Below are 22,178 nucleotides of genomic sequence, written 5' to 3'. Positions count from 1 at the left end.
TGGAAAATTTCCCTATTTCCAGCATCACAATTTGCAAACAAATCAGTTGCTCTGAGCAAAAATTATCTGGATGAGAAAATAGGTTTGGAATGGAAGATGAGACATACCCAGTGCCTGCATTTATAAAAGTTAAAGAAACAACTCAACAAAAACAATGAAATGAAAAGTTAAAAAGCTCCACTTTCAAGTTATTTAGACCTGGCTTCTTTGTTATAATTAGAATAGGAATATAATAGAATTCAGATCGTGTGTATTAAAAATATACCTTTACTTCAAGAGGATATTTTGCAAATGGCAGGATTTTTGTTACAATAGCTCCAAATAAATTCTCTACTGTCTTTTTTTCTGTGCTGTCTTAGCAGCATGTTGATCAAAGGGTGGGATTTACGCTGCTGCATGTACTCTCCTGCTGATAACTGTAAAGCTTGAGCAAAAACATATACAAGGATACTACAGTATGGTTCCTGCTGCATTAGAAATGCAAGCCAATTATTTTCCCCGACTCTATCGTATGTTGAGCTGCTATGTTGAGTGAATAGTTCCATTTAAATCAATAGAAATATTGTGTTCATGTTCCGAGTTACTGTGTACCAAAGTGTTCTGTTGGATCAGGCCTTTATATTGCAAGCTACACTGGGTATATCTATAGGCATCTATGTTGAATGTCAGATGTTTGCAATCAAATATCCAGTGTTGAAGCATTAAGCATAGCAAAACAGAATTTGTGCCAAGTGTATGATATTTCAGAATTACATTTTTAAATAAAATTTTGCCCTAGACATAGCATGTTTGTAGTAGGGCTGTCAATAAATGTGCATTAATGCCTGCAATTAATGCAGGGCATAATTCATGCTTTAATCTCTAGTCTTAATGTATATTAATTGACAGCTGGGCCTGTTGGCGGGGCTCTGTGCCCTAGCCCCTTGCAGCCGTGGGGCCACACTGTAGCTCGCCAACCTCATCTGATTTCCTATAGTGGGGCTCCCCAGATTGTCTCCCTGTCCTAGGGCTGCTCTTGGGGCTCCCCAGAGCAGCTGGCAGTGGGGCTCCCTCCCACCAGCAGGGCTCCGCTGTGCCAAGCACAGCTGGAGCTCTATGGTCTGGGTGCTCTCTGGTCCAGCAACATCCGCTGTTATTCCAGAAGAGGAATGTTGCCAGATGAGAGAGTGCTGGAAAGGGAGTTTCACTTGTATTAGGAAATAAGGGCAAACGTGTTCTTATTAGTGTTTAACAGCACGCTTAATCATGCTTAATTTTTTTAATTGCTTGACAGCCCTAGTTTGTAAACAAACTTGCAATGATTGGTCTGTAAGCATCTAAATCAAGGCCAAAAGGAAACATGTGGAGTGTTTTATTAGGCCTTCAGGTAAAAACATACAGACTATTGTCATCAGTAATTACCTCTGCTGAATTCAGGAATATCTCCAAAAAGAGGCTTAAGTTAAAGATGTCAGATGAAGGAGAATCCACTGCATACCTTGATCCATTTGTTCCAGTGTTCAAGATTTACACCTGATTTCCAATTTGCATGTATTTAGTTTCAGCCGCCAGTAACTGAACCCTGTTTATGACTGTTGTATGCTAGCCAGAGCCCTCCTCTGCACACATATTTACAGCCCACAATCCAGTCACTTCTTGGCACTCTATTTAAAAAAACTGATTATTTTTGCACAGAATCTTGTAAAAGGGCATAGAAACTGAGTATATACATGTTTGCTTTGCTGTAACTGTTTTAATTTTTGCCTGTATTTTTTGTACAGAGAATAACGAGTTAAAAAAGATGTTAATGAAAGGTGGGCCTATTGTAGTTAGTTATGTAATAGCAGCAAGGTAGTTATTAAGTGTGTAGCAAAAGATGATTCAAATTTTAAGAGAACAGAAATGATATACTGATGATGAGCTAGTGTTCTGGGTGCTGACTGATTATATTCAGTAAGGAGTAGACTCTTAGGAATACTTCATGCAGAATGTGAAATTTTTATCAAAGCATTGTTAGCAATACAAAATTTTTGTTCACATTTTTATTCTGTTACTGAGTATTTGTTTCTTATGTATTTCCTACACTCTTCAGAAGAATTTGGCTTCTTTTAAAGGTTATTTTTGCCTTAGCCCTCGCTGCTTATAACTACAGGAGAGCAAATGCACCACTTCACAGTATATTCAAGAGCAGCTGTAAATGACTGAGCTTGCAACTTACAAAAATGAAACCAAAACAGTCTATTTTAACATGAATCTTATATATAAAGTAAGGTTATTAACAGCACATCATTTGGGTCTGCCTGTAAATTTGATGTAACATAGGAATCCAAGTGTATTTACTAAAGTCACTATCAGCTTTTCTGCAGAGCACTTACGGGTTTATAGTTCATTTCATACAATATGCATCATTTACCAATTTATTGGATTTGTTTTTACAAAGACTACAAAGACTTATTTTTACCATGTAAAACCTAGTCTTGCCTTAGCTTCTGGGATGCTACTATTGGTATTTATTTTTTTTATTTCTTGAGTAGTGTTACAATTGTAAGATGGTAGCTGAGTGCCATTGACATCCCGTGCTTGGTAACTAGGTCTTATTCCTCCTCTTTCTCTATAAACTGGTCCATGACCGCCACCTACTCCTTCTTTTACTGCTTTGAGAAGAGGATAAATATTTTGGGCTGTCTTGGATTCTGAGTCAATTATTTGCTTTGCATATTCTTGAAATTCCTGTTCCTTGCAAATTGCAATAATTTCTTTCTGGGACTCATAGTCCAATTCTACTTGTTTTTCATGCTGTTCTCTTGCTCGTTTTTCAGCCTGTTTAGGGAAGGAAATAACAAAGCTTAAACATATGCATATGATTAATTTGTAGTAAAATCGTTTGACACAACATAAAGTTGTGGAAGTGCTTATGTGACACTTTCTAATAATTGGTTGTAATATCGTTCAATAAAAATATTTTGAATTAATCACAATTAACTCTAGTTAGAGATGCAAAACTCACATTCTCTGTTTGTCCAGAGAACAGATGCAAAATAAGCAACAGCCATGTGCCAGCAATGTGCCTGAATACTGATTCAGGGAAACCATTATCTGCAGCTGACAAGGTACCTCAATTATTCTTATTAATTCCAGCCTTAACTTCTCAGCTAAGTCTTACCCATATGGTTGCCAAGAGTGCACACCCTAGATTTTGCAGATTCATGTACAAAATCTGATTTTTGGGAACCTAGGTGGACTGCAGTACTCCCATAACATATTTGTGTGGTTAAACTTTGGCAACTGAGTAGGAGGTGGGTTGGTTGTCACTGGCAGATGGTCTTAGCAGCTGAGAGGGGACCGGACAATGGGAGTAGTCACTGTGATCCTATGAAGGGTTAAGTCTCTATATTAATCTGTTCAGATGGGGAAGTTATAGATATGTGATGTTACTAGAGAAGACTCCCAAAAGCACGGGAGCCTTGTGATGGCAAGTATTTGGCATATGGTTAGTGCTGGCACTTTTTGGAGATTTTGTATTACATGTTCACTGACAACTGGACTGAGACACCAAATGCTATTTTATATATTCCAGTCTAACAGTTATCACAAGGTGGGGAAATCTTTCAGTCCAAACGGGGCTTGACTTAGACAAGGATCTGCCGAAAGGATCTACAGCCTCCTACCAATCCTGTGAACTAACTCCTCCCCCACTACTGAATATAAGCTTTGATTCACAATCCTACCCTTGTACTGTGAAAAGACTGATCACTCTTGAAGCCTTATGTTGAAAGGGATAAAAATAGTTTTCTCATGTTCCTCTTGCTTTGAACAGTACTATGATAATATAAAGACTTAGGTTTCACACAAGACTGCCATACCATAGATGTATGCTGAAATGGCTTTGTGATATATCTGATAATCCCCATAATTACCATTTGCTGGATTTGAATATTTTGCATTTTTATGTTTTCGTTGCGCTTTCTTAGTTTTTTCTCTTTCTCCATTTCCAGGTAGATGCGGTCTGTTTCCATTAGTTCATGAAGCCTTTCTTTACCCTGTAATCTTGCCTCCTTCTCTCTTTCTTCTTTCATTTTTATCTATATTTTATTAAAAAAAAAACTTGCTAATGAAAAATTTGAAAAGAAGAGGTGTGCCGTAACTGGAGTTCTTCAAGATGTTGTCTTCATGGGTGGTCCACCTTTAGGTGTGTCAGCTCCGCTGCACCCACTGGCCATAGATTTGTAGGTAGTAGTGTCTCTCCCTCGGCTGCTTGCGCATGCAGGGCACAGGCACGAGACGCCGGTGACACTTCTCTGATCTGGAAGCCAAGCAGGAATCTGAAGCCAAGGGAATTAGGGTGGGTGGTGGACCATCTATGGGGACAGCATTTTGAAGAACTCAAACAGTTACTGCACGGAGTGAGTAACCTCTCCTCCTCCTTCAAGTGTCCCTGTGGGTGCTCCACATTTAGGTGACTAACCAAGCAGTGTCATTGCTTGGAGGAGGGTCCTTCGGATGATGTACATCATCTGATAATACAGATAGGCCAAATGCAGTCTGAGAGTCAGCATAGGTTTGTATGGCGTAACGCTGTGTGAAAAGTGTGAGTGGACGCCCACGTGGCTGCTCTGCGAATGTCATCAGTGGACACGTCTCCGAGGAAGGCTGTAGAAGTGGCCATTGCGCGTGTAGAGTGGGCACAAATACCTGCCAGAGGTTCTTTGTTGAACTTATTGTAGTCGAGTCCTATACAGAGATCAATTTGGACATCCTCTGTTTGGAGACAGGCATGCCACAGGACCTTTTGGCAAGGAAACTTCCGAAATGGCTTGTTCTCTGCAGGTAGAAGGCCAAAGCCTGATGGATGTTGAGGGTATGCAAGGCTCTGTCTCTATTGTCAGTATGTGTTTTAGGGAAGAAGACAGGTAAGTATACTGGCTTGTTTCAGTGGAAAGAGAGGAATTTTTGGGTGGGTGCAGAGGACTACTTTGTCCTTGTAAAAGGTTGAACGCAGTGGTTTGGACATTGGTGCACCAAAGTCTTCATGCCTAGGTGATTGCCACAAGGGAAGCTACTTTCATGGGCCAGTGCAGCAAAGAGCCGGTGGCTATCAGCTTGAAGCGTTCTCCAGTTAGGGCCCTGAAGACCAAACTGAGGTCCCATGCAGGCATCGATTCTTTGATTGGCGGGAGGGTGGTGTTGTGAGAGGGAGACACCACGTTATGAAGTGGTGTTCTTTGAAGATGAAGTTACTCATTTGATTTGACAGTTTTTTTTTTTCCAGGTGACTGAGGGAGAGACTGCTGTTGTGACCAAAGCCGTCAGCAATCTGAGAAGAACTGAGGAGCTGTCTGCCTGCGCATGTACAGCAAGTGTCCCAGGCATCTCATGCCTGTGCCCTGCGTGTGTGGGCAGCCAAGGGAGAGACATTACTACCTACAAGTCTATGGCCAGTGGGTGTGGTGACGCTGACGCTCCTAATGGTGGAGCATCCACAGGGACACTCGAAGAAGAACCATATTTTCCAGGAATATTTTATCATTCTACAGGCAAGGTAAACTAAAAACACAAAGACAATATTAGGAAGCTGTGAAACATGAGCAAAACATGTCCAAAATCTAGTAATTTCACACACCTATGAGTTTTCCCTCAACTACAAAGATTTACATAATTTTTCTCACTATCTCCTAATTTTATTAAGTATCAGAGACTTGGTCTGTAGCCAAGTTAGTCTGTATCTTCAAAAAACAACAAGAAGTCCAGTGGCACTTTATAGACTAACAGATATGTTGGAGCATAAGCTTTCATGGGCAAAGACCCACTCATGCCAGGTTCCAGCCCAGAGACCCTGTGCAGCTGCCAGTGGGAGGAGCTGACTCCCTTAGCTCTTGGCACAGCAGCTCTCCTCCCTGGGCCACTTCCCCAGATGATTCCCCCTGGTTACTTCTCCAGGCTGTAGCAGTCACAGGTCCCCACTCTTGATCTGTAGACGCTCCTGCTCTCCCTCTGTGATCTCTGGTGTTCCTGCTGCTCTCCTCTGCTCCTGTCAAACCTGTTCATTCTCACTACTCCTGTCTCCTTGGGTGCATCTACACGAGCCAGCTACTTTGAAGTAGCTGGCACAATGTCGACGCGCCGTGTGCTATTTCGATGTTGAAATCGAAGTTAGGCGGTGAGATGTCGAAATCGCTATTCCCATCCGACGATGGGAATAGTGCCCTACTTCAAAGTTCAACGTCAAAGTAGGGCATGTGTAGACGATCTGCGTCGTGCTACTTCAAAATAGTGGGGTCCTCCATGGCGGCCATCAACGGAGGGGTTGAGAGACACTCTGTCCAGCCCCTGCGGGGCTCTATGGTCACCACGTGCAGCAGCCCTTAACCCAGGGCTTCTGGCTGCTGCTGCTGCAGCTGGGGGTCCATGCTGCATGCACAGGGTCTGCAACCGGTTGTCGGCTCTGTGGATCTTGTGCTGTGCAGGGCAAGTGTGTCTGGGAGGGGCCCTTTAAGGGAGCGGCTTGGGGCTTTGCTGGCCCCTTATTTCGACAGGGAGTGCTTGTGTGGGTGGACGCTCCACATTTCCTTCCGGGGCAGCTCCTTTCGATGTTCCCTGTCACTACTTCGACGTTGAACGTCGATAGCACCAGCCCTGGAGGACGTGTAGATGATACGCGTCAAAGTAGCCAATTTCGATGTCCTTACTTCGAAATAGGCTACTTCGACATAGTGTGCTAATGTAGACGTAGCCCTTGTGTCTCTCTGCTTGCCTCTCACACTCTCCCCACCCTTCTCACTGTGAAAGGTTTTTAAAGGCCTCTTATTGGCCCAGTCATTGGGGCCAGCTGGCCCCAGTTAGGCTGAGCCATCTCTCACCCAGCTGCCTGTGATTGCCCTGCAGGCCCTTCTGTTTGTCTGGGCTCCCTCTGAGGGGCCCTCCACCCTGGCCCTGCCAGAGGTGCCACAAGACTTGTTGTTTTTGAAGGCACAGACTAACTCAGCTACCTCTGACACTTGTCAGTAAATTCTATGTGGCTCTCCCACAATGAAGTGCAAAAACTTGCTTTTCCCAAAAATATTTGAGCGACTGTACACAACCACATTAAAGCAGCTGTTTAAATATCTTACCACTGCGGCTCTATGTTCTGCAATTGATTTCAATTCAGCTTTCTTTTTTTCTTCTTTCTCTTTGCGCTCTTTTTCCCACTCTGCTTCTTTCTCTGCCATGTCTCTGGCAACACGTTCATCTATCCCCTCAAATGTCTGTTTCATTAGTGCAGCTAGATGATTAGTGATGTTATCCCTCTGTTCCTGCATTAGCCTACAGCAGAACACAATTAATGCAAGCTGTCAACATTAAAAGAGATAAACCTGGTTTCCTTACAAATAGCTCATTGGAATCTAATTATATAACATGAGTCTTTGACTGAGAAGTCAGTTTTTAATCCTTTGCTTCACTGAAAGGAAATCAAAGACACAGCATTGTGTTATTCTCTATCAGGATTTAGACAGATAAAAAGGCCCACCTCCAGCCCATGGATGTGGGAACCAAACTCTAGACTACTTATAACCCTTTCATGGGTTTGATTTGTCTTCACATCTTCAAGTTTAATCTCACTTGAAAACTACTTGCTTACAAAACCAGACATAAAAATATTAAAGTTTCACAGCACACTATTACTGAAACATTGTTTCCTTTCTCATTTTACCATATAATTATTAGATAAATAAATTGGGATATAAATATTGTACTTTCATTTTGATGTATTGCATATAGAACAATATAAACAAGTAATTTATTGCATAAAATTTGTGTTTGTATTGACTTTGCTCCTGCTTTTTATGTAGACTTCTAAAACAAGACAAATATCTAGATGGCTTGATATATTTCCTGGAAGACCTCTGCATTCCCCTGTTTAAGAACCACTATCCTGAAAAGTCCATAAGCCTTGAAAACTAGTAAGATCAAGGCTGGCATCCAGCTCACTGCACATCATCTGTGACTACAAAAGGCCAGGGAGAAAGGAAATTCAGAATGTTGTTATAATCATGTGACAAAGTCATACTTCTGAATCTGTTATTTAATATTCTAACATTTGCCCCACCTGTTCATTTCAGCTTCTTTTTCTCTTCTCAGTTTGGCCATGTTTTGTTTTGCTTTGAAATGAGCTTGAATTTTATCATCATCATCTTCTTGTTTTTGTTTTTGTACAACTTTAAGAATATCCTGGTCAGCAACATGCTCCTTTAAGAAAAGTGTCCAATTATATTTACTAAGACAAGTAGCAAATCTTTTAAAAGGAAGAAAATAACCTGATACAGAATTAAATCACACTATGTAAATTACAGAGGTGCCTTTAAGCCTGCAGCAGGAGAGAACCTAGATTCTAGATGACAAGCTTATAAAAAAGAATCAGTGTTCATGCCCAGCCCTGAAATACCTTCCATTCTGAGAGCAAATATATCACAAGTTCCTGCAAAAGTAACATTAATATGCACCAATATTCTAGTACACACACTACTGATGTCACAGCAGGAGTTAGCAATGCCATGCATGTACACGGTGCTCACTGGTCTCCCAATAGGACCTGAAACACTTGATTCACATCTCCTGACTTCAAGGTGTTACACTGCAAAGGCCCCCTGTGCTTCTTGTCAATGAATACCTGTGGAAAGGCTTTTCCACTGGTGTGAAAGGGAGACAGAGTCAGGGTGTTAATGCCCTTTGGGCTTTGGCATTTTCTGGACTCTGGCAGGGGCAGACCATTAGTCAGAACCTGAGTCTAAACTTAATGGTTCTATTTTCTATTCTGTTCTGTTGTCCCAGTTCATGGTTTCCTTCTGAAGTTTACATGATGCTGAGAATGGCAAAATTGGACATATAGTGCATCATTATACATTGGGTCACTCTCCATACATTTTCAACAGGACAGTATAACCTTCATTTTGTCTTAAACTGATGTGAGGCATTGGACTTAAACAGATGCCAATGTTTTGTTGAAATACCGGCTGTATGTCAGTGGTGATACAATTCCTGTATTGTCCTCCTTGCTTACTGTTTTTGGTTCTGTGTGTCTTAAATATTGAGTCTGTTCTGGTCTGGAAATGGTCTGAAGAAGTGGGTCTGTCCCACGAAAGCTCACCTAATAAACTATTTTGCTAGTCTTTAAAGTGCTACTTGACTGCTTTTTGTTTTAATTCCTGTATTGTGTACATAAATTTTGCCCTTTAATGTATATGACCTTTTGAAGTCAATGAGTTGAGTGCATAAATTTAAGGGCAGAATGTAGTCTGTAACTTGTGAAATGCATCCTTGACAATATTTACAGTTCAGTTAGAAGTCACATGATTCTTCTGCACAACTAGGTGTGCTGTTGCAGCAATGGTGTTTTCCCCCAGATTTGCAGCTAGAAAGCAGCGTTAGACCTGCTGGAATTATCTAGGCCTTGCTCACTTTGGGATCACTCTGCCTTTTAGGTATGGCAGGAAATTTTTGCCTTTTAGAATATAAGCAAAAGGGTAATATTTGGAATACACTGGACTTCTCTAAATTACTTCTTTTTACTCTATTTAGAGTCGTCTTTTTGAAGCAAGGAACTGTGGTGGGGCTCTATGCTCTATGCTCATAGACTCTAAGCTGCAATTCCTCTTTGTTGCAGGGCATCCTGGCATAATCCAAGAGGTGCTCCACAGAAGGAAGCTTCTATTTCTTTTGTCAGCAAAAAATAGGCAGCAACCCCTTAAAGAATGGACTATAATTTCTTTACCTCTTGCCACTGTAATAGCAATCATGCTCTGGCAGTTCCTCCTTAAACAACAGAGGTTATGGCTACACTGAAGTTTGTCTAAATTCTCTATAATGTAACTGCTCTTAGAGAAAAGGAGAGCACTCCCTTCAGTGTAATAATTCTAGCATTAGTGGGCAGGGAGGCTACACTGGCACTTCAATCAGCATAAGTTTACACTCTGGAGTGATATCATTTATGTTAAGCTGTAGTAACCATAGCCAGGAACAGGAATATCAAACCCTTCAAAGTCTTCTTAAAAGGCAATTTAACGAAGAGGTGATAGTAGACAGGCTCTTCCCATCAGCAGTGACAACAGAGGCTCTACCAGCAGGTATTAGCAAGGCCACCCCACATATTGAGTCAACACTGAAGGGTCCTTCAGAGCTTCCTCAAAAATAAACTTAGGAATGATAAATTCAGCTAGCTGCAAGGAGATATTTTTACTTGCTGTGACAGATACAGCCATTTCTGGCAATATCCTGGGCCAACCTTTCTGAATTAAGTTCAAGTATTTTAGTTAGTTTTATTAATTTCATTTCATTTGTTCATTTTACGTTTACGTATGATTGTGGGACTTTACATACAGTGTGTGTGTGGGAGGGGGAGCGGAATGACTAAAATAAATCCCAGAAAGTGTCATGAGCATCCAAGGTCTCATTTAACAATGGGCCAGACAAGAAGGAATGTTTGGATGAACAAAGTTAAGTGGGTTTCACAGAAAATGTATGGGAGAAAGGAGTCAAAATTCCCACCCCTGGACCCAAAGCTTTGAAGCTATGACCTGACCTATTCTCAGATCAAAGACCTGGGTACTATAAAAGAATGACTCAGTTTCATGACAGTGTTATGAATTTGTAACCACTGAAAACCCTCTGTGGGACTTGAGATACTGACCCCATAATACATCCCTTGTTGCAGGTGGCGTGATCTCAGATAAGCTGATCAATGTGTGCAGGTACTTTTATTCTTTTGATGTTTTCTCTGTAGTGATTTCATCTTAAGAATTAAAAGCACTTGCTTAGAAAATGATGGTGAGGTAGCACCTTATAACTGTGGGCAATTATGCTATACATAGCCTGTGAGAGAAAAGCAAAGCAAAGCAAACCTGCACAGGCAGCCTGATTTCTTGAGGAATACAAAGCATAGTGAACTGTGCAGCCCAGAAATACCCCAGTCAGGAGGGATTTAGATGTGTGTCTCCAGATCAAGAGATATGATATCTAGACAGCCAGAAGCCTCATAGTGAGACTACATCTACAAATGACAAACTATTTCAAACTAATTATTTGAAATATCTTATTTTGAAATAACATAAAATGCATTTTGAAATAGCACCTCGCTGTTTTGAAATGGCTCTTCCAGGTCCATAGCACTACCTTGAAATAGCACGTGCATCATTTAGATGCTGCCAAAGTTATTTCAGAATAACTACTGTTATTTTGAGATAACTTGGTTGTGTGGACATAGCCTGAGTGCCTGTGCTGAATTACTGGGTGGAAATACGTATTGGCATAATTGCCCACAGTTATAGGGTTCTACCTCACCACCATTTCCTAAGCAAGTACTTTTATTTCTTAAGGTGAAATCATTAGAGAGAAAACATTAGTTGCCCTGAACTGTGACATTTCTTATGATTTTCTTCTAGTAATCAGTTTCACTCTATTCCAACTAACCATGTGGGGAACTTCTCTGCATTGACTTATCTGGTATTCAGTAGATGCACATAATTTGGAAGGGGAATATTTTCCCTTTATCATCACTAAGATACATTAGGGTCACATTAAAGCATAGGCACCTGTGCTTAGGACCCCACCTTCTGGACTCATGATGAGTTGAGAATCTCAATTTATTTTGGTTGCAAAGAAAGCTCAAAAACATGACTGTAGTATAACTGATGAAGAGATAGCTGTCTGACTCTGCAGACAGCCTGGAACACCAGTTCTGAGAAGTAGGAACTGGCCATGCACCTTAATGGGGTGTTAACTCCAAGATCCATTGCACTGAGAAGTCTCCCAGCAGAGGACTCTCTGTAAAAGGATGAGCAGAGTGCTGCAGATCAGGTCAAACCCAATCCCAGATATCCTGGTTGCTGACCTCAGTAGCTGGGGCCCATCCTGCTGCTGCTTCTGCTTCTCTTGGAAGAAAGAGGAACCTACTGTTCTCAAGGGCAGGGAACAGCCTGCCGATCCTGATGCAGAAAATAAATGGGTCTTCATACCATTGTATTCTTTGAGAGAGAGGACTGCTATTCCAGGTTGGGAATGGAATCAAAACAGAGGTATGAGACCAAAGGGAACTCCTTCATTGTGTTTCAGCTGTGGAAGAAATCTCACTTGGAAATGTTTTACAAGGGAGTGGCGCCAAGTTGAACAGGCCTGATATCACTTTCTACACTGCAGAAGCAAACCCTACACCACAATAGCGACCTGGACTAGATGGAGAGAAAGAATGCAGGTGTGAAGACGGTCAACAATTCCATATATTGCCTGCAGTTCCCATGATTGGTTTTATAAACATCAATCCCTTCAACAGTCTGCTGCCAGTAGTAAAGATCTAGCAGTAGACCCCTCCCACTTTTCTGAAGTCTATGCCTGTGCATCACCTATCACTACTCTTCTCCCCACTCTGCCTTCAGCATAAGCAAATGATCCCATCAGAGCTGTTACTATGGAGATGTTCAGTTGGTTCTAATTCTCAATGTGGTTTTAGTAATTTTGCAGATAGATGGTGCACCACCTCACTCTGCTATTAATCCTGCTCAGAAAGGTTGGTGAGCTCCTCCCAGGCAAGTGGCTCCTTACCTTACACAGCTATAAAGGTGACGAGAGAGGCTCTTTTGAGAGATGAGATTCAGAATACAGATTGATTACTTAGGCTGCTGTTATACTCTCACTCTCTTGTCGGAGGTGGCATCATAATGAGGCAATGCAAAGCAGGCTAATGAGGTGGAAATGTGCATATTCAGCACCTCATCAGCATAATGGCAGCCACGTGAATTTTGAAATGCAGACTTCCAATTGCAGATTGACAGTGAAGATGCGGGCAGCTTCAAAATAAGCATCCCGCTCCAACATTCCCTTACTCCCATCTAGTTCGAAGCTGCCCCCATCTACCCTGTCAATCTGCAATTCGAAGTCTGCACTTTGAAATTCGCATGGCTGTCATTATGTTAATGAGGTGCTGAATATGCACATTAGCTCCTTATTAGCCTGCTTAGCATTGCCTCATTACCATGCCACCTTCTATGGCGGAGTGAGAGTGTAGAAGTAGCTATAGTCCTAAGGTAGGTTTCCAGGAAAACCAGATCTGGAGACAAGGCTAAATAGCTAAAATTTATATTCTTAATGTATGTATTTATTAACAAAGTGAAGCCAACTCTGTGAAGTGTGAGACTTTGTTTTAGAGGAGGTTGGAAAAGACACAGTGGCTACATCTAAGGCTACATATACACTAGCCAAAAACTTCAAAATTGCCGTGCAAATGGCCATTTCGAAGTTTACTAATGACGCGCTGAAATACATATTCAGTGCCTCATTAGCATGTGGGTGGCCCCGGCACTTTGAAATTGATGCAGCTCGCCACCGCGCGGCTCGTCCAGACAGGGCTCCTTTTCGAAAGGACCCCGCCTACTTCGAAATCCCCTTATTTCCACCTGCTCATAGGAATAAGGGGACTTCAAAATTGCTGGAGTACTTTTGAAAAGGCGCCCCGTCTGGAAGAGCTATGCAGCGGTGAGACATATCAATTTTGAAGTGCCGCGGCTGCCCGCATGCTAATGAGGTGCTGAATATGTATTTCAGCGCTTCATTAGTAAACTTCAACATGGCCATTTGCATGGCCATGTCGAAGTTTTTGGCTAGTGTAGACATAGCCATTAACTTTAAGCATCTAAGTTGAAAAATTTTGGTCTTTCTACTTTTGTGTTACTTACCTGATGCAGTCTCCTGAGTTCAAGTTTTTCCTCCAGTTTTTTTTCATTTTCTCTCTCTACTTCTAATTCATATAACTTGGTCAGTCTTTGAATCTCTTCACCTTCTTTTTTTGCTTGTAGTTTGTCTAATTCTGCTTGGTGCTTATGTTCCTTTATTCTAAAGCATAAAGAGGTAAGAAAAATGTACACAGTACATAATGGGCAAAGATCACACATTTCTAAGCATTAGATTTGAAACTCTGACTGAAGGCAGGGAAAGTGTCAGAATTCATAAGCAAAGTGATGCATTTTAAAGCCACTGGCCTAAATCCTCAGCCCCATGCATGGCCCTCATGCAGAATTAGAATTTAGTAACTCTGGGAGTTGTGAAAGGAATCTTTTTCCCCCAAATCATAGGTGGCAGCAGAACTTCACAAAGGCAGCTACTGCAGTAACTGCCACAGCCCTAATGTTCTCCTTCCACTCTGGGAAGAAAGGAAAGCACACCACAACCTTTTATAACAGTGTTCTGGAAGCTGTTGCACAGTAAAGTACAGGATGTATACCTCTGGCATGCCCCACAAATACTCCCTACCTCTTCTGCAGAAGAACTACATCAGTGCCATTGGCAGAAACCCTTCATCGTCAAAGAATAGAGCATGATTTCCTCGATGTATGTGTGCACTGCAACATTTGTTGAATTTAGTAGCTGCTCCTCAGAGTCGGATCTCAGATGATGTCAAATAAGAAAGAACCCACTGATAACTACTTTCCAGGATTACTTGCAGCATTATTCCCACTAGATACTGATATCCGTGCCCAGCATAGCACATGCCTTGTTAATTCTCATGAGTGACTGAGAGATCTCATGCACCTTACTGAAAGTTAACTAGCAATTAAAAACCACAATAAATAGATCTACATGTTTCATCACAAAATTTCTTTTGACAGTTATATTAAATTTTAATTATTTTATTTCTTTGCTTCCTTGAGTTCTTCTATTCACAATGCATCACTAAAGCCGTACGAAAATCCTGGGCTGTGATTTGGCTGCAGAAACCGAAACTTTTAACAAAGGCCACTAGTTTTCATAGCTGTCACAAATTGGAGTGGCATTGGAACAGTGTGCACCAGGTCATAATGCCACTTCTGAGTGAATGGCATTGAGACCTCACACAGAATTGCAATGTCACTCAAATAAAGCTTTTTATTATTTGGATTTTTGTTTTGTTAGCATTAGTAAAGGAGTTGAACTGACCATAATAAAACTGCAACTTTAACAAACTGTGGCTGGAATTTCTTTAATTAAAAAAATCATAACTTTTTATAGCCCTCTACCTCATCAGAAAAGATGACATGCAGTTTGTCTCCTGAGTCCTCAGACGGACGAATAACAGACCTAATTTTAGTAAATATAAGTTAAAAAAATTAGATGGTCAAATGATACAGTAAATTTCTAAAGTAGGCACTGAAAATTCTTGAGCTGTCCAGTAACTTCTATTATTATTATTTTAGAAACTTGACACGAGGGACCTAAATATGCATCCTAAAAAGGAACAGAATGAGCTTTTAGCCTTTGAAACTTAAAGACATTTACTCAATAGCCCTGCAATGGTGATGGCCACATGCTTCTCCATGGTCAGGGTGGGCCACATCCACCTGTTGCGGCATCGCAGAGTGGGGGCGAGCCAGCTGCAGAGCTTCACGAAGAGTTCTTTCTTCATATGGAAGTTCTGCAGCCACCACGCATCATCCCACTTGCCCAGGATCAGCTGGTCCCACAGGTTGGGGCTGGTCAGGTGGCTCAAGAGGCACAAGTTGGATGGGAAGCGTGGGGGCCCTGAGGACAGGGCTCAGTCACCGGAGAAGATGGAGGGTGGCCACAAAGAGGGTGGCCAGGAGCCCAACCAGGGTGTGCATGCAGGTCTGGTGCTGCTGTAGGTGCAGGGCTGAGCTGTAGGACTGTGCACAGGCTCTGTAGAGCTGTGTGTAGCAAGACAGGCCTCAGCATGAGTGGGGAGCGGGTGTTTGCGAGGGGGCCTGTAAGGAAGCACATGGCCAGAGCTCCCGGAAAGGCTTGCCAGCCATGTGACCCTGTCTGCAGCACTTTCTGGTCCATCTTTTGAAAGAGCAGCCAGGGCTGTGTGGCTGCTCTTTTTTGAAAAAGTGGATTGATCTTTCAATCTGCTTTTAGTGTGTAGACTAAAAAGAAGATTTTCTGGAAGATCTCTTCTGGCAGATCTTCTTTTGAAAGATTGCTGTAGTGTAGGAGTAGTCCCCAGGAAAATAGTGCAAATTCCTTTCCAAAGGAAGGAAAATGGCTTTTAAAATTGGACTGGATAAAATGTTAAAAATTGTAATGTCAATAGAATTCTGGACTACCGAGACGATGAAATGGATGATCTAACATATCTTTATCTCTCTGCTGAGAAAACAACAGCTCATTTTACTTCTGTTAAAAATCCCTACTAACTCATTTGTTTAGTGAATGAAACAAAACAGCAGAATTGTGGCACTTTAAAGACTAACAAAATTGCAATAAAAACTGACAGATCAAACAGGACTGAAGGGCTACGTCTACACGTGCCCCAAACTTCGAAATGGCCATGCAAATGGCCATTTCGAAGTTTACTAATGAAGCACTGAAATGCATATTCAGCGCTTCATTAACATGCGGGCTGCTGCGGCGCTTCAAAATTGACGCACCTTGCTGCCACGCGGCGCGTCCAGATGGGGCTCCTTTTCGAAAGGACGCTGCCTACTTTGAAGTCTCCAGGGGACTTCGAAGTAGGCAGCGTCCTTTCGAAAAGGAGCCCTGTCTGGATGCGCCACGCGGCGGCAAGGTGCGTCAATTTTGAAGCGCCGCAGCAGCCCGCATGTTAATGAAGCGCTGAATATGCATTTCAGTGCTTCATTAGTAAACTTCGAAATGGCCATTTGCATGGTCATTTCGAAGTTTGGGGCACGTGTAGACACGGCCAAGGAGGGTAATAAGGGGAGAGAGGATGTTAAGTGTCCTGCCTGAGATAATTATGAGCATCAAAGGAAGGGACGCTGTCCTTATGATGCATGAGGTAATTGATGTCTCTGTTCATACCACGTGTTAATGTGTTGAATATGAATATGAATTCCAATTCACAACTGTTTTGCTGTGAGAAAGTTGTGAATTGGAATTCATATTCAAATTTGACACATTAACATGTGGTATGTACAGAGACATCAATTACCTCACACATTACAAGGACAGCTTTCCTTCCTTTGATGCAGGACACTTAACATCTCCCCTCTCCTTATCCCCCTTCTTTAGTCCTATTTGATTTGTCAGTTTTTATTGCAATTTTTTTTGGTCCTCTGTACTTATAAATGTCAGTCTGTATTGGAAATGAGATTGATCTGATGAAGTGGGTCTATCCCATGAAAGCTCATCACCAAATAAATCATTGTTAGTCTTAAAAGTGCTACATTCTGCTGTTTTGTTTTGTTGTAGTACAGACTAACATGGCTACCTCTCTGTTACTGTTTAGTGCATGAACACTCCATTTCTTTTAACAACTTGGTTAAAATAGATTTGTTGAAAAAGAAATGCAGTTTAACTCCGTAATCTTTATTAATCAGAAGCAGCTCTGTTTCACTTACTGTTCCAGATGGTCTCTGCAAAGTGCCTGTCGATTCATATAGCGTTCATGTGCCTTTTCCTGCTCTTTAAGAATAGCTTTTTCACGCTCGCGTTCCATTTCTTCTTCCTTTTTTTTGTAAATATCAGGCTTTGTCTTTTTAAATTCAGTCTGAGCGTCTCTTTCCTTTAGAACCTCAGCAAGTAAAAGTGCTTTCTACAAAACAGAATTGGAAAATTTCATATGTTTATTTTATTACGCATTTAACTGTATGCAAAGAAACCTTAATACAATGTGAATTAAAGACAGTAAACCAACTACAAACATGTAAACGTTTCACTCTCTCATTCTGATAATATTGATAAGTTTTGGCCTGTTCTATGGCCTCCTTCCGTTTTGCTGCTTGAAACTGTGCTTCCTCCAGATCAAGTTGTTTTCTTTCTTCTTCTTCCTTTTCTTCTCGCAATTTTCTGGCTTTAAGTTTCCTCTGTGCCTGACCCTAAATGCAAAGAAAACTAATTTCAGTTACAGATCACACTAAAATGTACTCGCTTAAAATTTACTTCTTCAAAAGACTAAATCAGCAACAATTTGAGTATATCATATTTAAACTGAACTGTCAAACACTTTTTGTGCTGCTGCCCTTTGTTTTTAAATATCTATTAAAAATTGCATGGTGTAATAAAGATGTGCAGCTAGAAAGCACGTTTTGTATGAGGATCTCAAAGTCTTTCATGAGGAGTTATATTAAGTTTCACATCACTGGATAAAGGATAAGGATCATTTCAATCACTACTGCTGTGCCACCATCTCTGAGGTAATAAGCAGCAGCTATTTAAAAGTACTGCAAACTATTTTTTGGGCGGGGGTGCTGATCTGCAAAACTCTCCTCTAGACCTGTGGAGATTTGGCTGACAACTCTCCCAGACCGGACTCCACTGCCGCAAATGATGCCCACTTGAGAGGAGTTGACAACCCTCACCTCCACAGGCTGGGGCTACAGCCAGGGGCAGCGGCAGAACCCTGGTCCAGCAGCAGGACTCAGTAGCTGGTTTGGCTGACAGGCTGCGGAGCCTGTGGCAGGTCTGACGAGCAGTGGAATCCCAAGGGCCAGTGGAGCCCTTGGGTGATGGTACTCTGAGGGCTGATGGGACCCTGGGGGGCCAACAAAGCCCATAGCAGCAGGATCCTTGGGGGCTAGCAAAGTGTGTGCAGCCACCCAGAGGCCAGAACCCAGGGATGGTGGAGCCAGTCCCTCAGAACAGGAAGCTGGATGTAAAACCTGGGGGTGATGCAATATTCCTTGCATCCCTACTTCCTGTGCCTAGGTTGCTCTGTACTATGGGGCAGTTCAGGATAAGAAGTAAAAACCAGAAAGAGCAAGGATTTCTGCACCATCAATGGTGACAGCTTCAGTAACATATTTGTCTTCTTCTCCCACAACAGTCTTTATGCTTTTTACCATGCCACTTCTTGCACTTGGAACACACCTTCTAAACTGAGATACTTTCAGATGCCTTGCCAAGATTCAGTACTTTCACAAAGCCTAGAGGACTGCCAGCTAGTTAGGGGAAAGCAGAGTAGTAGCTGAAAGCAGGGGGCCAGTACAACAAAATTTTGTTGTATATCTTTTTCCTTTTCCTCAACCTTCTCTGTTGTACGTCTTATTTGATTGCATGGTCTGGGAGCAGGCATGATTGTTTCTCAGACCCTGCACATTTTGGATACCATTGCAATACAAGTGATAGTAAATAACATAGCCAATTGAAATTACAGGCTAAATGTAGGTAGCCAGAATGTAATTACCTTAGCTGGAATAACGTGTAATTTGGAAGTGTGGAAGCTCCAGACTTGCCCACTGAAATATTTTGAACAAGAATCTGTAGGGAGAAGGAAAAGACTGGAGGCCTAGTGGGTGAGTGGTAACACTGTCAATCAACAAAAAAGATGGAGACTCTTCCCATCATATCTCTTACTGTCTCCTCTCTTTGATCCTGTTTTCAACTTATCTGTGACATGACAAAAACAGGTCTAGTGTGCTGCTGATTTATGCAGCTCTGCTGTCTCCTCTTTACCTGGGGTTCCTTGATGCTTCTCTGGACTGAAGAGGGAAGAAGCTATGGTGGTCCTCAGCAGCAGACAGAATTAATAAGCAGGACCACCAAAAAGTAGACTCTGGTTAGAGTGCAACTCTTATTAGAAAGTCTGTGTGTTTCTCTGTACAGGCAGAAGGCAGCAAAAGAGTTCACTCTAACAGCATTACAATGTGTATAAAAAGTAAATCCTCCAAGTATACATTGCACTTACTGCAATGGTGTTGGGCCAGTTTTTTACAACTGCTTTGGAACGTAAGTGCATATCTTTCCGTTCTTTCTTCTCTGCAAGAATACGTGCTGCTTCTCTAGCTGCGCTGTCAACACTGTCTCGAATCCTAACCCATTCTGCCTTTGGCAGAACAGTAACCTGGCGAAGATCTACACCATTCGGAAAGAAAATAATATCTGGAATATCGTTTTCTTCCAAACCATTTGCTGCTATGTGAAAGAAAGAAAGAACAAAAGAATTAGTTCATTCAGTTTGCAACACTGCTGGACAGAAAATCCTGGGTTCAAACCCACACCAAGATTTGGACTCCTACACAATGCTGACAGGGATGCATCATTTTAGTTTGACTCTATAATGTAATCTGAGTGTCCAGGAGCTGATGAAGAGTCAGGACTAACCATCAGATCAAGAGCCTCAGGTTACTTGACAGACCAAAGTGTCTTGCCTTCTTGTACTTTTCAGGCCCTCAACTCCTTTTTCCAATCAGTAATTTTCCAGAAATGTCCTTCATGTTGGTCATTACTGTTTTCAAAAAAACCCAGGCATTTGAACAAAATTAATTTCTCTTTGGCAAGATTTTCTATCTGATTTGTAAACATATAACAAATCTTTAAAAAGGTTACAACTTTTACCAGTTTAAATTTAAAACCTACTTTCAAATACAATTGCTACTCTGCTAACTGCCCTTAGTTGCAGTCTACACTAGGGGAAAATTTCAAAATGGCCATCATGATGGCCAAATTGGAGAATACTAATGAGGCGCTGAAATGAATATTCAGTGCCTCATTAGCATGCTGCCAGTCGCAACACTTCCAAAGTGCCACATTTTGCTCGCGTGCAGTTTGTCTACACAGGGATCCTTTTCGAAAGGACTGTGCAAACTGATAGGAATACGGGGATTTCGGTGGTAGGAATAAGGGGATTTCAACATTTGCAGGGTCCTTTTGAAAAGGACCCCCATGTAGATGAGCTGCGTCGTGGCTGGCAGCATACTAATGAGGCACTGAATATTAATTTCAGTGCCTCATTTGTATTCTCTGATTTGGCCACTGGCATGGCCATTTCCAAGTTTTCCCCTAGTGTAGAGATAGCCTAAATAAGGGACTCTGCACAAACCAAGTGTTCACACTAATATACTATAGATAGCTATGACTGCTGTACTAGGCTGCATCTTTTATGTGATCTGATTTTTCCACAATAGTTTTACACACCAGCAACTCCATTGATTTCAATTGTTACTCCTGTGTGTCTATACACGCACACCTTTGGAAGATGAGAACTAAGCCCTAGAAATTTACTTGCATGTCTGCTAGGAGCCAGGGCTATGAGGGCATTTAAGATGGAAGGTTCTTACAATGAAAGAGGGTGCTTTCTCTGGCAGTGAAATGTCTGTTCTTTGTTTAGAATATTTTTTGCCAGCTTTCTTGAAGGGACATGCAGCAAGGGAATGGATAAAGAGGGTTGTACTGTAAAGTACTGTATTTCCCTGTACTATTCTGTGGTGCCAGAACATGTCTGTAATGGCTCCTCTGAAGTGAGATGAAGATACATGCACATTTCACAGACCTGGAAGGGACCTCGGGAGGTCATCGAGTCCAGTCCCCTGCCCTCTTGGCAGAACCAAGTGCCATCCCTTTTTTTTTTAAATCTATTTGCCCCAGATCCCTAAATGGCCCCCTCAAGGATTGAAGGAAGAGGATTATATTCTTTTCTCCTCTGCACTCCGCATCAGACATCTCTAGATGTGTTGGTTCCAGGAGCTCGTCATGCATCTCTTGTGTCTGGGCATCATCACCTCTTCACCTGAAAGCGAGCTGTCTCCCGTGTGCCTGGCATTTCAGCTCCACGTGAGGGCCATCGGGGCTACTGATCAAACGGGCTCCCGCCCGCCCACGTACGATTGAGCACGCGCAGTAGCCCTGCTGAAGCCACTGCCCTTCGCCATGCCCCCACTTTCTGTAGTCATCTGCTGGCTGCTTTTTACAGGGCTTTAAAATGGGTAAAAGACCAAAAAGGGGTGGGGGGAGCTGGCCAGGATCAGAGCGGGCGAGGCGCTAACTGACTGGGGGCGGGGGGTCAAGCTGCTGGAGACAGGGTTAAGTTAAGAGCTAGGGCAGGGGGAGAAGGACACCTAAGCCCCGGCGCGAGGCGCTGGCGGAGCGCGGGGCGTGATCGGAGGCAAAGGCCAGCACAGGTGCCGGCTGCAGAGGATGTCCCATTCACCCCGATGGGACTGAGGTACCAGTCTTTGCAAAGGGGGGCGGGGCAGACAACAGGCAGTGCTACTGGTAGCGCGTCCCTCCGCACGGCCCTTTCACGCCGCCCCCCGGCCCATGTCACTGCTCCCCGCGAGCCTGGGCTGCACCCCGCAGCAAGTCCTTACGGCAGCGGTGCCGTACAACCCTACGTAGCATTAACAGCCGTTCACGCGGGGAGCGGGTCTACTCGTCACCCCCGGCCCCCACCACGCGCGTGTCGGCCTCGTCTCACTCACGCGCGGGCTCCCGCCTCTGGCCTTTGCGCCTCCCGTACAGAGCGGCGGGCCGGGCAGCCGCGTCCATAGCCAGCGAACTGGGTTGCC

General features: G+C 42.7%; 1 protein-coding gene across 3 annotated transcripts; it reads right to left on the bottom strand.

Annotated features, from left to right (window-relative positions):
• Positions 1–426: 426 nt before the first annotated feature.
• Positions 427–22,176, bottom strand: CFAP210 (cilia and flagella associated protein 210). 3 transcript variants are annotated; one of them, XM_075002012.1, is made up of 9 exons: positions 22,092–22,176; positions 19,580–19,806; positions 17,598–17,771; positions 17,295–17,488; positions 13,680–13,836; positions 8,066–8,205; positions 7,089–7,281; positions 3,897–4,061; positions 427–2,799 (listed from the first exon to the last, which is right to left on the bottom strand). In XM_075002012.1, exons 1-9 carry the CDS (start codon positions 22,156–22,158, stop codon positions 2,437–2,439), a joined length of 1,680 nt encoding a protein of 559 aa, XP_074858113.1. In that variant the 5' UTR covers positions 22,159–22,176; the 3' UTR covers positions 427–2,436. The 3 variants fall into 3 exon arrangements, with proteins under 3 accessions (XP_074858113.1, XP_074858114.1, XP_074858115.1); XM_075002013.1 differs by having other exon boundaries at positions 19,580–19,803; positions 22,092–22,160; XM_075002014.1 differs by lacking the exon at positions 22,092–22,176 and adding an exon at positions 21,981–22,026.
• Between the last annotated feature and the right edge of the window lie 2 nt (positions 22,177–22,178).

Source organism: Carettochelys insculpta, chromosome 8, assembly GCF_033958435.1.
Source record: "Carettochelys insculpta isolate YL-2023 chromosome 8, ASM3395843v1, whole genome shotgun sequence".
In the NCBI taxonomy this organism is placed as follows: Eukaryota; Metazoa; Chordata; order Testudines; family Carettochelyidae; genus Carettochelys; species Carettochelys insculpta.
This window is presented reverse-complemented; position numbering and strand designations above follow the sequence as displayed.

What these genes read in the sequence shown, in the direction of transcription:
- CFAP210 (XM_075002012.1), bottom strand. Translation starts at nt 22,158, where the DNA reads ATGGACGCGGCTGCCCGGCCCGCCGCTCTGTACGGGAGGCGCAAAGGC. An exon ending in TGCAGAGACCATCTGGAACA is followed by an intron (nt 13,837 to 17,294) that starts GTAAGTGAAACA and finishes TTTATGCTTTAG; the next exon opens with AATAAAGGAACATAAGCACC. An exon ending in AAAGAAGCTGAAATGAACAG is followed by an intron (nt 7,282 to 8,065) that starts GTGGGGCAAATG and finishes GTTCTGCTGTAG; the next exon opens with GCTAATGCAGGAACAGAGGG.